This window comes from Hemibagrus wyckioides, linkage group LG06 (assembly GCF_019097595.1).
Source record: "Hemibagrus wyckioides isolate EC202008001 linkage group LG06, SWU_Hwy_1.0, whole genome shotgun sequence".
Taxonomy (NCBI): Eukaryota; Metazoa; Chordata; class Actinopteri; order Siluriformes; family Bagridae; genus Hemibagrus; species Hemibagrus wyckioides.
The window spans coordinates 1,521,868-1,537,072 of record NC_080715.1 but is presented as its reverse complement, the minus strand read 5'-3'; the positions used below and the strand labels follow the sequence as shown (position 1 = coordinate 1,537,072).

General features: G+C 44.0%; 1 protein-coding gene across 1 annotated transcript in view; it reads left to right on the top strand.

Annotated features, from left to right (window-relative positions):
- Nucleotides 1-15,205, top strand: part of wnt10a (wingless-type MMTV integration site family, member 10a) — a 39,292-nt gene that overhangs the window by 2,313 nt on the left and 21,774 nt on the right. The window contains exons 2-3 of the mRNA XM_058393667.1: nucleotides 2,418-2,680; nucleotides 12,883-13,280. Coding sequence (XP_058249650.1) covers nucleotides 2,418-2,680; nucleotides 12,883-13,280 — 661 coding nt within the window. The remainder of the gene's footprint in view (nucleotides 1-2,417; nucleotides 2,681-12,882; nucleotides 13,281-15,205) is intronic.

The window sequence follows — 15,205 nt, the reverse complement described above, 5'->3', positions numbered from 1 at the left end:
AGACAGATTTACATCTCTGAGAGGTTTTTAGTGTCAGATCACATCCTGATCCATCCCTGACATTGGGGGATTTGATTTTAGTTTAATGTCTCGAGGTGAAGGGAATTAAGTCCAAAATCGGGATTTTCCATGAGGAGAATCAGAGCCGGGTTATGCGGCAGCTGCTGAAGTAAACTGTTGGAGATCCTGAGGTGGAGATGTTCTGTAGCATCATGGGATAGAAGATATAGACTGGAGAAGGAAACTGTTTTTTAGCTGTAACATAAAATGAAAAATAAACCGATTAATAATGAGATTTTGAAGGAATGCAGTCACTGAACGCTCTTCAGTCTGAACTCCACCGCTTCGTTATTCTTTATAAAGCAGAGTGTATAAGATTAATCTGTTTATTCTGTAGCAGGAGCCAAAACACAGGCAGGCAGGGACACACTTCCATTAATCCACCTCCAAAAACCAGGAACACGAGCGCAGTTTGAACCGGTCAGGACACGAGAGAGAGGCTGAGACTCGGACAGTAACCGAGCCAGACGGCTTCATAAACAGTGGAATAAAACCCAGAAGCAGCGTCGCTCGGGATAGACGTTACTGTGTAAAGTTTACAGGAGAATGCTGAGACCGTTCTTGACAGCTATGTGAATAGTCCTCATAATTATGGCATTAATCAGCTGAATGGTTTTATTGAACAGAAGAGAAGGACACGTGATCTGGAGCAGACTGTTCTTCCACATTCTCTTGCTCTGTTCCTCGAGAGCAGCAGCACCGAGCCACGAGACTCTGAATGAAGGTGAAGAAATAGTGTGGTACTTAATTCCTGTTGATTTGTTGGATTCGTTAAATAGACTCAGTGTCACTGTGTGAAGGACAAACCCATCTGACCAGGCACTCATCTGCAACACTGACCCAAAGAAACTTTCTCTTCACTCAGCACTTTATCCTGAAAATACTTCTGCTCCAGATAACAGCTCTGAGATCTGCAGCTTAACGTGATCAATGAAATCCTCTAGACTCTTCACAGCTTAGTTCATCAGACATGATGATGAGGGGTTGTATGGGATCCATCCACATCCCTTGCTGGAGTTGTGAGATGTTGTTGGTGGAGTTGTGAGTTCTGCTGCAGCTCTCACAGTGTAGATGAAATGTAGGCAGAAGGAAATGACCTGCAGATGTCAGGTGCATGCTCTGAGACCATAAACATGCTCAAATGTAATAAATAACAGAATTACAGGAATTACTACATCAAAGATTAAACTCCACTTCAAAGATCCTGGGCGATGTGAGCGGCTGTGTGTTGTGGCCAGACATTAAACACACACACACACACACACACACACACACTGATAAATGGTCCTGTTTCACATCTCATTGCCTGCAGTGTGAGCCACACGTGTTTCAGAGCCGCTGTGGTGTCGGTAAGAGACATGATGTTGCTACATCTGTGTTAAACCTGTGTATTTAACTTCATCAGGATGAACCGAAACCGATTTAAAACAGAAACGCAGTTTAGTCCCAGTGGCTGTACGACTGAACAAACCGACATCTTGACCCGTCTAAAGGTCATCATTCTTTTACTCAGTGTTTCCAAGCAGCTGATTTATAATGAATGAAGGAGAAAATTCTGCTCTCTACTGATTTCTCTTTAAAACTTCTCTTTAATGTGATGCTGTGGACTGCATTCTGAGCTCTGATTGGTTTATCAGCCCCTGCACATCACATGACTCTCTCACCCTCACCTGTGTCCTGTGTCACCTGATCAGAAGAAACTTCCTGTGTTTCAGCGTGTCTTTATCAAGCTTTGTGATGTACCTTTATATTTAATGAAGAACAACATGAACTTTTTATCCAATTAAAGTTAATTACTCCTAAGGTTATACCACTATACACAAATGCCCCAGTGAATGAGCTGTTGCTATGGAAACAAATTTTTCCACCTATCAGACAGTATGTTGTAGGATCAATCTAGTTCCACGTGGTAGAACTCATGTGGTTCTTCAGGTTCTGTCTCACACTACAGCAGCAGTAAACTGAAACACATTCAACAACTTTCTCATGCAGTCAGAAAGGAAGTCAGTAAACAGATCGCACTCATGATGCTCCGCCTCTAGTGGGTGTGGCCTGTTTTCACTTCCCATGAAACAGTAGTAGATGTATACTGTAGCTTCTACAGTATACATCTAAAGATCTGGTGAAAATCAGTCACAAGAGACAGGTCAGTGCTAGTTTCTTACAAACTTAATTGTTATTGTATTATTATCGTTTTATTTTATTTTATACTTCCTATCGTCTCTCATATAAGATGAAACCTCAAAGTCTAAAACAAACTATCACCAGATTAAGGAGATCCCTTTTTTTCATAGCTGTCACTTTCTTGCTTATGAACACCGAAAGTCTTTATGAATCCTCCCTCACCTTTCTTTCAGGTCAGATTCGAACGCCATCATCGGACTGTCCAAGCACATGGAGCCCATCCTCAACGCCAACACGGTGTGTCTAACACTGCCGGGCCTCACCAAGAGGCAGATGGACATGTGCATGAGAAACCCGGACGTCACGGCCTCGGCCATCCAGGGCATCCAGATTGCCATCCACGAGTGTCAGCACCAGTTCAGGGGGCATCGCTGGAACTGCTCCAGCCTCGAGACGCGAAACAAGATCCCTTACGAGAGCATCGTCTTCAGCCGAGGTGAGAGACAGAAGCCTGACAGGTGTCACATGACTCTATTTGGACAGGATTAGTTTTACATGTGTGTGTGGGTTGATGTAATTATTCCCAAGAGATTTCACTCTTTAAGTAATGCTGTGTGGAGGACAAAAAATGACTCTGTATTTTATTAAATAAGCAGTAAAAAGAACTCCAGATGACATAACATCCCATCTGAACTCGTAAAGATCGATATATATATCCTGTGGTTCCGTGTTTTTTCTTCAGTGTAATGACACTACAGGAAGCACTCACCCTTTTCTATTGAAAATAAAAATGAAACCGAATTTAAAATGCAGAACTATCAAACATAGATTATTTAAAGGCCATATCTGAGCAAAGAGTTCCTAGGTACAGACTACAGACATGTTATGGTCATGTGACCTACTAATGATCAGCCACACCCTTTACCATGCAACTAATAATAAAGATGAAATCCTTTTATCACAATATGAGGTGTGTTGAGTAACATAGGATTGACCAGAATTACTGCAGACCTTCTCTAAGAACATTACTCAAGATACATGTCCATCTGAGGAGCACTGTACCACCGTAAGAGCTTGAGATATCTCCATTCCTGACCTCCTGCCTTTCACTCACCTTAGGTTCTTCTTATTGTATGCTCGGTGTTGTGATGTCGTGAAAGTGACCCTCTGACTCATTCCCTCAGCCTGCTGGGAAACTAGTGAGGAACCGAGGGGAGAAATGTCTTCTTCAAGTTTATAAGTCCAGTCACTTTGACTTACCGCTGCTAGACATGACCTCACCCAGTGTATGATGATTAATGTGGTCACTGCCTCGCCATCCTGCTCCTCATGAAAGTCTCCAGTGTCACAGATGTTAACTAAGACATGAAAACGATGTCTGAGTGACGTGCGGGTGAAAGTTTTTATTGTCTCCTCTGAAGATGGAGAAAAGACAATAGTTGTGGTCGTGTGCAACTTGTCAGATTTATTAAGATGATATACAGAGGAGGAATGAATCACGACAGAACAGTCCAATAACGAACAGAACAGTCCAATAACGAACAGAACAGTCCAATAACGAAAAGAACAGTCCAAGAACGAACAGAACAGTCCAATAATGAAAAGAACAGTCCAATAACGAAAAGAACAGTCCGCTAAAACACAGAACAGTCCAACAACAAACAGAACAGTCCAACAACGAACAGAACATTCCATTAACGGACAGAACAGTCCAAGAATGAACAGAACATTCCAATAACAAACAAAACAGTCCAATAACGAACAGAACAGTCCAATAACGAAGAGAACAGTCCAAGAACGAACAGAACATTCCAATAACGAACAGAACATTCCAATAACGAACAAAACAGTCCAATAACGAACAGAACAGTCCAATAACAAACAGAACAGTCCAATAACGAACAGAACAGTCCAATAACGAACAGAATAGTCTATGAATCTTGCCTGCACTTTTACTGAATTATTTCTATAGATTAAGAAGTTTATACTTTCACAGTGACTGAAAAGAAGCCTCAGAGAACAGATAAATATACTGTTAGTGTGATAAAATGATGAAGTGGATCTCATGTCCACACCACCTCACTGTATGAAGTGTAGAGATGTGTGTCCAACTCTTTAATCTTGCTCCTACACTTACTCTGCTGTCCTTTAAAGCTACATAAACAGAGTGATTTCAGAGCCAAGGGTGGCATCTCACTATCCATCCCAACCCAGAGAGATTAGAGTCTGATCAGAATGGCAGCTCAAACCCGGACTTGTCCTCACACCCCTGGAGCGCTGCTGTAGACATCATATCCTCTGTGTGATATTGGAGGACATCACATTAATCCTGCTAGTTTGGATTAAGATGGTTAACACAGTTGGGCTATGAGAGAAGTAGAGTATCAGCACTGTGCAGCTAGGTGTGTGTGTGTGTGTGTGTGTGTGCTGTGAATTCGCTCTCAGCACTTTCCCAACTCTCAGCAGGCAACAGCATAAACCCGTTTAGTTGGTTCTGTGTAACCTAGAGTGACATTTTCCTTCAAACTTTAATTCATTCTCCCACTTCTTCCTGTGCCATCAGTGCAGCCGGCCGTTGCTCACACTCTGCATCATTCGCTTGATTGATTTGCTCTCGTCGGCTCTGGAGGGAGCCTGAAACAGCATTTCCATGTCCTCCTCAGCATCCTGCTCTAAAGTGCCATCCGTCCTCCGGCCCCTGCGGAATCCTGGCACGGAAAAGCTGGTGTGTGAATCGGTGTGTGTGGGATTTTCTTTCTCTTTGTGTATGTGTGTGTGTGTCGGGTCAATAGGGTTGAAATGATAACTGAACGTCGTTCAAGTATTTCGTACCAAATCCCCTCCCCGAGGGCGCACGTGGTTCAACACGCACTCTCCTGAATGCAGCGCATTCCACAGGTTGGCGGCTTCGCACCTCGTAGCTATTACATTCGTTAGTCACTAGTTAAACACAGACAAAACAGGACACAGAGGCGAAAAGCCACTACTGAATAGGACAAGTCCCAATCTGCATGCAGCGTACTTTCTGACTGACGGCGAGCCGAGACCGAGGCCCGGCGCTCCGGCACCTTCTACAAGGCAACACACACGAATGTGTGCACAAGGGTTACAGCAAATACACTCGATCAGCCACGACATGTTCCTGTGAGGTTTTGCTCTGCAGCTCAGGCTGAAATAGAGGGAAGCTTTCAGATTGACAGAATTTCCTTCATACTCTAACATCTGTTGTTTTCTACTTTTTTTTGCGAAGCATTTGCATCGATTAGGAATATTCGAGCACATGCTCCATTCCAGCACATTGGAGTTGCAGGTTTACACAAGTCCAAACTTCTGTTTCAGTGAAGGATACAAACACCCCTCTTAATTACAGCAAATAAAAAGGTGAATTTTATTTCAGTTCTAATTTATATTATAGTGTTTTCAACAATGGATATTGTCTCAAATAAGCTTTACAGACATAAAGATAGAATAAAAATTTTTTAAAAGTTTAAAATTGCATTAATATTTATCTCTAATGAGCCAGCCTGAGGAAATGGTGGTGAGGAAAAACACCCTGAGATGATCTGAAGAAGAAACCTGCAGAGGAAACAGGCTCAGAAGAGAACCTCATCTTCATCTGACACTGGACAGGAAATGATGTAAATGTAAATAATCAATCCTTCAGCTGTTTATAGTCACGATCATTTCACTCGTTTCATCAGAGCTGTAGATTGGAGCTGTAGGTCAGAGCTGTAGGTCAGAGCTGTAGATTGGAGCTGTAGATTGGAGCTGTAGGTTCAAGCTGTAGGTCAGAGCTGTAGATTGGAGCTGTAGATTGGAGCTGTAGATTGGAGCTGTAGGTCAGAGCTGTAGATTGGAGCTGTAGGTCAGAGCTGTAGATTGTAGCTGTAGGTCAGAGCTGTAGATTGGAGCTGTAGATTGGAGCTGTAGGTCAGAGCTGTAGATTGGAGCTGTAGATTGGAGCTGTAGGTCAGAGCTGTAGATTGGAGCTGTAGGTCAGAGCTGTAGATTGGAGCTGTAGATTGGAGCTGTAGGTCAGAGCTGTAGATTGGAGCTGTAGATTGGAGCTGTAGGTCAGAGCTGTAGATTGGAGCTGTAGATTGGAGCTGTAGGTCAGAGCTGTAGGTCAGAGCTGTAGATTGGAGCTGTAGATTGGAGCTGTAGGTCAGAGCTGTAGGTCAGAGCTGTAGGTCAGAGCTGTAGGTCAGAGCTGTAGATTGGAGCTGTAGGTCAGAGCTGTAGATTGGAGCTGTAGGTCAGAGCTGTAGATTGGAGCTGTAGGTCAGAGCTGTAGGTCAGAGCTGTAGATTGGAGCTGTAGGTCAGAGCTGTAGATTGGAGCTGTAGGTTCAAGCTGTAGGTCAGAGCTGTAGATTGGAGCTGTAGGTCAGAGCTGTAGATTGGAGCTGTAGATTGGAGCTGTAGATTGGAGCTGTAGACTGGAGCTGTAGATTGGAGCTGTAGGTCAGAGCTGTAGATTGGAGCTGTAGGTCAGAGCTGTAGATTGGAGCTGTAGATTGGAGCTGTAGGTCAGAGCTGTAGATTGGAGCTGTAGGTCAGAGCTGTAGATTGGAGCTGTAGGTCAGAGCTGTAGATTGGAGCTGTAGATCAGAGCTGTAGGTCAGAGCTGTAGATTGGAGCTGTAGGTCAGAGCTGTAGATTGGAGCTGTAGGTTCAAGCTGTAGGTCAGAGCTGTAGATTGGAGCTGTAGGTCAGAGCTGTAGATTGGAGCTGTAGATTGGAGCTGTAGATTGGAGCTGTAGACTGGAGCTGTAGATTGGAGCTGTAGGTCAGAGCTGTAGATTGGAGCTGTAGATTGGAGCTGTAGATTGGAGCTGTAGGTCAGAGCTGTAGATTGGAGCTGTAGATTGGAGCTGTAGGTCAGAGCTGTAGATTGGAGCTGTAGATTGGAGCTGTAGGTCAGAGCTGTAGATTGGAGCTGTAGATTGGAGCTGTAGGTCAGAGCTGTAGATTGGAGCTGTAGATTGGAGCTGTAGGTCAGAGCTGTAGATTGGAGCTGTAGGTCAGAGCTGTAGGTCAGAGCTGTAGATTGGAGCTGTAGATTGGAGCTGTAGGTCAGAGCTGTAGGTCAGAGCTGTAGATTGGAGCTGTAGGTCAGAGCTGTAGGTCAGAGCTGTAGATTGGAGCTGTAGGTCAGAGCTGTAGATTGGAGCTGTAGGTCAGAGCTGTAGGTCAGAGCTGTAGATTGGAGCTGTAGATTGGAGCTGTAGGTCAGAGCTGTAGGTCAGAGCTGTAGGTCAGAGCTGTAGATTGGAGCTGTAGGTCAGAGCTGTAGATTGGAGCTGTAGGTCAGAGCTGTAGATTGGAGCTGTAGGTTCAAGCTGTAGGTCAGAGCTGTAGATTGGAGCTGTAGGTCAGAGCTGTAGATTGGAGCTGTAGGTCAGAGCTGTAGATTGGAGCTGTAGATTGGAGCTGTAGACTGGAGCTGTAGATTGGAGCTGTAGGTCAGAGCTGTAGATTGGAGCTGTAGGTTCAAGCTGTAGGTCAGAGCTGTAGATTGGAGCTGTAGGTCAGAGCTGTAGATTGGAGCTGTAGGTCAGAGCTGTAGATTGGAGCTGTAGATTGGAGCTGTAGATTGGAGCTGTAGATTGGAGCTGTAGATTGGAGCTGTAGGTCAGAGCTGTAGATTGGAGCTGTAGATTGGAGCTGTAGGTCAGAGCTGTAGATTGGAGCTGTAGGTCAGAGCTGTAGATTGGAGCTGTAGGTCAGAGCTGTAGATTGGAGCTGTAGATTGGAGCTGTAGATTGGAGCTGTAGGTCAGAGCTGTAGATTGGAGCTGTAGGTCAGAGCTGTAGATTGGAGCTGTAGGTCAGAGCTGTAGATTGGAGCTGTAGATTGGAGCTGTAGGTCAGAGCTGTAGATTGGAGCTGTAGGTCAGAGCTGTAGATTGGAGCTGTAGGTCAGAGCTGTAGATTGGAGCTGTAGATTGGAGCTGTAGGTCAGAGCTGTAGGTCAGAGCTGTAGATTGGAGCTGTAGGTCAGAGCTGTAGGTCAGAGCTGTAGATTGGAGCTGTAGGTTCAAGCTGTAGGTCAGAGCTGTAGATTGGAGCTGTAGGTCAGAGCTGTAGATTGGAGCTGTAGGTCAGAGCTGTAGATTGGAGCTGTAGATTGGAGCTGTAGGTCAGAGCTGTAGATTTGAGCTGTAGATTGGAGTTGTAGGTCAGAGCTTTAGGTCCGAGCTGTAGATTTGAGCTGTAGATTGGAGCTGTAGGTCAGAGCTGTAGATTGGAGCTGTAGGTTCAAGCTGTAGGTCAGAGCTGTAGATTGGAGCTGTAGGTCAGAGCTGTAGATTGGAGCTGTAGGTCAGAGCTGTAGATTGGAGCTGTAGATTGGAGCTGTAGATTGGAGCTGTAGATTGGAGCTGTAGATTGGAGCTGTAGGTCAGAGCTGTAGATTGGAGCTGTAGGTCAGAGCTGTAGATTGGAGCTGTAGATTGGAGCTGTAGATTGGAGCTGTAGGTCAGAGCTGTAGATTGGAGCTGTAGGTCAGAGCTGTAGATTGGAGCTGTAGATTGGAGCTGTGGGTCAGAGCTGTAGATTGGAGCTGTAGGTCAGAGCTGTAGATTGGAGCTGTAGGTCAGAGCTGTAGATTGGAGCTGTAGATTGGAGCTGTAGGTCAGAGCTGTAGATTGGAGCTGTAGATTGGAGCTGTAGGTCAGAGCTGTAGATTGGAGCTGTAGGTCAGAGCTGTAGGTCAGAGCTGTAGATTGGAGCTGTAGATTGGAGCTGTAGGTCAGAGCTGTAGGTCAGAGCTGTAGGTCAGAGCTGTAGGTCAGAGCTGTAGACTGGAGCTGTAGGTCAGAGCTGTAGGTCAGAGCTGTAGGTTCAAGCTGTAGGTCAGAGCTGTAGATTGGAGCTGTAGGTCAGAGCTGTAGATTGGAGCTGTAGGTCAGAGCTGTAGATTGGAGCTGTAGGTCAGAGCTGTAGGTCAGAGCTGTAGATTGGAGCTGTAGGTTCAAGCTGTAGGTCAGAGCTGTAGATTGGAGCTGTAGGTCAGAGCTGTAGATTGGAGCTGTAGGTCAGAGCTGTAGATTGGAGCTGTAGATTGGAGCTGTAGGTCAGAGCTGTAGATTTGAGCTGTAGATTGGAGTTGTAGGTCAGAGCTTTAGGTCCGAGCTGTAGATTTGAGCTGTAGATTGGAGCTGTAGGTCAGAGCTGTAGATTGGAGCTGTAGATTTGAGCTGTAGATTGGAGCTGTAGGTCAGAGCTGTAGATTGGAGCTGTAGGTCAGAGCTGTAGGTCCGAGCTGTAGATTTGAGCTGTAGATCAAAACTGTAGATTGGAGCTGTAGATTGGAGCTGTGGATCAGAGCTGTGTATCAGAGCTGTAGATTGGAGCTGTAGGTCCGAGCTGTAGGTCCGAGCTGTAGATTTGAGCTGTAGATCAAAACTGTAGATTGGAGCTGTAGATTGGAGCTGTGGATCAGAGCTGTGGATCAGAGCTGTAGATTGGAGCTGTGGATCAGAGCTGTGGATCAGAGCTGTAGATTGGAGCTGTAGATTGGAGCTGTAGATTGGTGCTGTGGATCAGAGCTGTAGGTATTTGCAATATAAGGTCGAGTTTGGAAAATGCCTCACTTTCACCAAGGGTCGGTGTAGCTCAGCAGGTAAGGTTGGGCTACTTATCAGAAGCTTGTGCCCCTACCCCTCACCCGCTCAGGTGTGTAAATGAGATTAATGTAAATCAGACTGCATCAGAACATCTACCAAATTCTGTCAGTGTGAATTTGAGGTCAGTGTTGTGAGTGTCCTCAGTGTTCCTGCCCTGTTCCTGCACCTTCACCACACCTCAGCTAATGAACAGCACTTCCTGAGGTGGAGTCAGAGAGTCAGAGCAGGAGAACAATAACATGTAGGACAGGGTTCTCCAGGAGTCTGTATTTAAAGGAATCCTATAATTCTGTTCAACACTGTTTTATAAACATGGCTGTTGTTTTAAGCAGGTAAAAAGTGAATTACTTGTTTCAATAATTATAGCTGAGATTCTTATCTGTGCTCTCAGGAGTGGATTCAGGATTTCCTGAGGCCTCAGTCACACTTCATTTTAACCCATTTCCTCATCAGCTGTGTTGTTAGCTGCTCTTCTTTTTATCATCTCTGCTAATTCACACCTGAGTGCTCTGATTGTAAATATGATCTGATTATAAATATTGATTTAAACCCTGCTGTGAGCTGACTTGCTGTGCTTCAGAAGCTGCTCAGTGAACAGACTCAGTAGTTCAGATGCTTTTATTTGTCATGTTACCCGTTGACCGTAAAAATCATTGAGGAAAATTATTTTGTGGAAAACTTAAATCCTTTATTGAGCAATTTATTTCAGGCTGAAGTGCAGCACATCAGAAAGAATAGTTTAGTTACTTTGCTCACCACCTCATCGAGCGTTAACTGCTGTGACTGTGAGGTCTGATTTTAGCCATCTGATGTCCAGTAGCTCTGTCCAGCACATTTTTATACCTCACTGCTGCCACTGTGCTTCTTTTTCTTTTATTTTATATAAAAAAAATATAAAATAAAATTTTTAAATAAAAAAAAAAAATTTTTATATTAAGCTACAAGCTTTTTTACAGATGTTTTCTCAATTTCTGATCAGCCATGCCAATGTGTCTCAGTGTCTCTCAGTGTCCCAGAAAGAACTGTTTAAACATTATCTCTGGACTCTATCATATCCGCTTGTGTTCAGAGATCACCTCACAGATCACCTTCAGTCCTTTACAGGTCACCTCACAGATCAGCTAACAGATCACCTCCAATCCCTCACAGATCACCACACAGATCACCTAACAGATCACCTCACAGATCACCTCCAATCCCTCACAGATAACCACACAGATCACCTCACAGATCACCTCCAATCCCTCACAGATAACCACACAGATCACCTCACAGATCACCTCCAATCCCTCACAGATAACCACACAGATCAGCTAACAGATCACCTCCAATCCCTCACAGATCACCACACAGATCACCTAACAGATCACCTCACAGATCACCTCCAATCCCTCACAGATCACCACACAGATCACCTAACAGATCACCTCACAGATCACCTTCAGTCCTTTACAGGTCACCTCACAGATCAGCTAACAGATCACCTCCAATCCCTCACAGATAACCACACAGATCACCTAACAGATCACCTCACAGATCACCTCCAATCCCTCACAGATAACCACACAGATCACCTCACAGATCACCTCACAGATCACCTCCAATCCCTCACAGATAACCACACAGATCAGCTAACAGATCACCTCCAATCCCTCACAGATCACCACACAGATCACCTAACAGATCACTCACAGATCACCTCCAACCCCTCACAGATCACCACACAGATCACCTAACAGATCACTCACAGACCACCTCCAATCCCTCACAGATCACCTTACAGATCACTTCCAAAGTTTCCTCACTGATGATGTATAATAGATAGTGTGGTAGCTCACAGATGCTTAACTAGCTGTTTAAACTTACCTTGCTGCTGTAGGCTAGCTCCTGCTAGTTTGTGTTTATAAGGGAAGGTGTTGAAATAGGGATCAGAAGCCAATGCTGGTATTAAGTTAAATTGCTACCCATTGAAACAAGTGTATGCTTTTCTTCGACTGCTATAAAATTCCAGAATGCTAAACACAGTGCTTCTAATGCAGAAGGCTACACTAGCATAGAACATGTTTTTCTTGCTATAATACAGCTGATGAAGGCTGGAGAAAGAGGAACACCATCCTACCAGCCCGATGTCACTTAAACACACATTATCCTCACATCTAGCCGAGTGTTTCTCATTCCCCAAGTTCAAAAATAAGTGTTTTACGTGCGGCGGCGATTCTTTCCCTCTTTCCCTTGTTAAAAGCCTTTGATTTTCAGCAGGCTTGAGGAACTGTAGCTTATTTAGCCCTCAGTCACTTTTTCATGTCCTCCTTTAATTCTCCATCTGCCCTTGAAAGTGATTTAGGGAGTCAAGCAGCTTTTATGAGCTCTACCGTTATTATTGTTTGAGACCATTAGCTGCTCCCGATCCCCTGTGGTCACCTGTCTCTCTTTCTCTCTCTCTCTCTCTCTCTCTCTCTCTCTCTATGCCCTGTAAAAGAAAAGAAAGGCATGTTCAGTAAGTTAGTGCTGTAATGTTTCACCACTGTGTCTGGAGGAATGTCTTTAATTAAACGTGAAAGCTGGAAAGTACGAACATGCAGCCATTTGTTTCCTTCTGATACAGAGATACAGAGCTGTTCTCTAGAGAAAATAAAGCTAAGAGGCTTTTATTTTAAACACAAGATCATTTGTAATTATGCTCAGAAATATCAGAAATATGAATTGCTTAAAAAAAAACTTTTAATAAAAACTACAATCACAGCTCACTTTAACCACACAGGTTATTTTATGTTGTCACTTCCGTTATAGCAGCTGTACACACTCATTATGAACTGTTGTTATAAACACTAGTTCCCTCACCAGACTCTCTTTATCCTCTCTCTACAAAAGAAGAATGTTGTGTATTCTGTAGGTTCACTAAATTCCTCAGGTTCTGATATAAACTAGGCTGGTATCAGTAATATGTTTTATAACATACACCAGGTTACATTAGATATATGAATGTGGATGATTCTCTAATAACAATGAGGATTTATGTAGTAAGAGTGGGTCAAGTGTGTATTTTCTGTATGTGTGTGTATACTCTAGGCTTCAGAGAGAGTGCGTTTGCATACGCTATCGCCGCAGCAGGAGTGCTACACTCTGTCTCCAACGCCTGCTCCATGGGGAAACTGAAGGCGTGCAGCTGCGATGAGAAGCGGCGTGGAAACGAGGAAGTCTTCCGTCAGAAACTAAACCGGCTGCAGCTGGAGGCCATCCACCGTGGCAAGGGCATGGTCCACGGTGTGATGGAGGAGCGAGGGGGTGTCCTGGAGGACCATGGGGGGGCCAGAGGGGGCGGAGCTGTTGAGGAGTGGGAGTGGGGGGGGTGCAGCCCCAATGTGGAGTTCGGGGAGAAGTTTTCTAAAGACTTCCTGGACTCCAGAGAGACCTACAGAGACATCCACGCCCGGATGAGACTACACAACAACCGTGTAGGACGACAGGTGTGTAGCTCTGTGTGTGTAAATAGCAAAAAAACAAAATCCAAGTGAAAAGCAAATAAAAACTAAAAGGGAAAAAAGGTAGAATGGATAGGTCTACCAAACTGTGAAGGGATCTCCAGTCAGATCTCTTAGAATAGATATTCAATTCAATTCAATTTTATTTCTAAAGCACATTTAAATTCAACCTTAGTTTGCCAAAGTGCTGTACAAAGATAAAGTAAAAACTAAATAAATAAATAAGGATAAAAGGAGAAACACATAGACATTACAAACAACTAAAAGCACAAGAAAAGATACGCGTTTTTAACATAGATTTGAATTCAGCTAACGTGGAAGCAGCTCTAATGGGTGATAGCAGGCTGTTCCACAGCTTAGGACCAGCTATTGTGAAGGCTCTGTCTCCCCTGTGGTGCAGGTGAGACTGTGGTATTCGTAAAAGATGACCTTGGGATCTAAGTGACCAAGCCAGATTGTAAGTGGTGAGTAAATCGGAGAGATATATTGGAGATAAGTTGTTAAGAGCTTTACAGACTGGCAGCCAGTGCAGGGAGCGTAAAATTGGTGTGATATGGTCTGGTTTGCGGCTACCCGTGAGTATAGAGTGAGATAGATCTACCAAACTGTGAAGGAATCTCCAGTCATCTTTAGCCCATTCCACAGGTTTTTCAGTAGGTTGTAGATCTGATCCCTAATTGTTCCAGAATGTTTAAAGCCATTCCTTTGACCTGGATTTGTGCTTTGGGTCATTATCATACAGGAAGATTACATTCCTCTTCTCATGACCACTGCACTGCTGCTGGTTCCTTTTGAACCTCTTAAGAGTACTGATTATTTCTCTAAAATGGTTCTATTTGTTTTTCACTTGAATTTTCTGTCATGGAAAGCAGATCTGGCATAATTTATTTTTATTTTTATTAACATTTTGAGGTCAGCTGTGGATGTGTCTGACGTCAGATATGCAAATGGGTATGTTTAAGGTCTAATATGTGGAAATGTCTGAGATCATATATAGATCTGTGGGTGTTTCTTAGGTTAAATATGTAACTACCTCAGAGCACAAGCTCATTGAGTATTAATCTAAAACACGCACACACACATACACACACACACACACACACAGTGAGCATGTAGTGTTTATGAATCAGCAGTCTTTGGGGTTTGAGTACTCTGGGAGGTGGATCAGCTTTCTGTTAAAGGGATGCTTCAAAGATGAGGACTGCTTTACACACACACACACACACACACACACTATTTGATCTGACTTTGATGCTCAGATTTCATGGACATTAAACACTCGGTGTAATGGTCGTACCTGTGGTTTTGTGCTCCAGTATTGTTTTATTTAAAACACAGAGACTTGTGGCAGTGTGTAAATGATCAGGAAGGGCTTGTTCACACACACACACACACACACCTTATCCATGCTCGATTACCTGCAGCACAAGTCTGTTTCATCTGCACTGAAAACCCCCTCAGATGCTTTAACCAGTAGCAACACATTCACAATTACAGGCTTAGGCTAAAGCAAACAGCTGCATTCCCCCTGACACAAACACACACACACACACGGTGGGGTGGGATTAGGAATGTACCAGCACAATGCTGTTCCTTGCCATGTCTTTGTTGGTGGGTTTCAGTGTGAGATGTATTGTTACTGCACCACAATTATGCTAATATGATTAAAGCTAATTAATATGATTACACATACAGCAAAAGTCCATGGACTCAACACACAACCCTGTGGGACTCCGGGGTATAGGATGAGGGTAGAGGACGTGTGATTATCAGACCATCAGACTGAGGTCTACTGCTAAGGAACTCCAGGATCTAACTACATTTAAAAAAGGTGCTGATGCCCAGGTCACTGATCTTTGGGATCAGTTTATCAGACCTTTTTATACTTTATTGAACTGCATCCTTGTTGT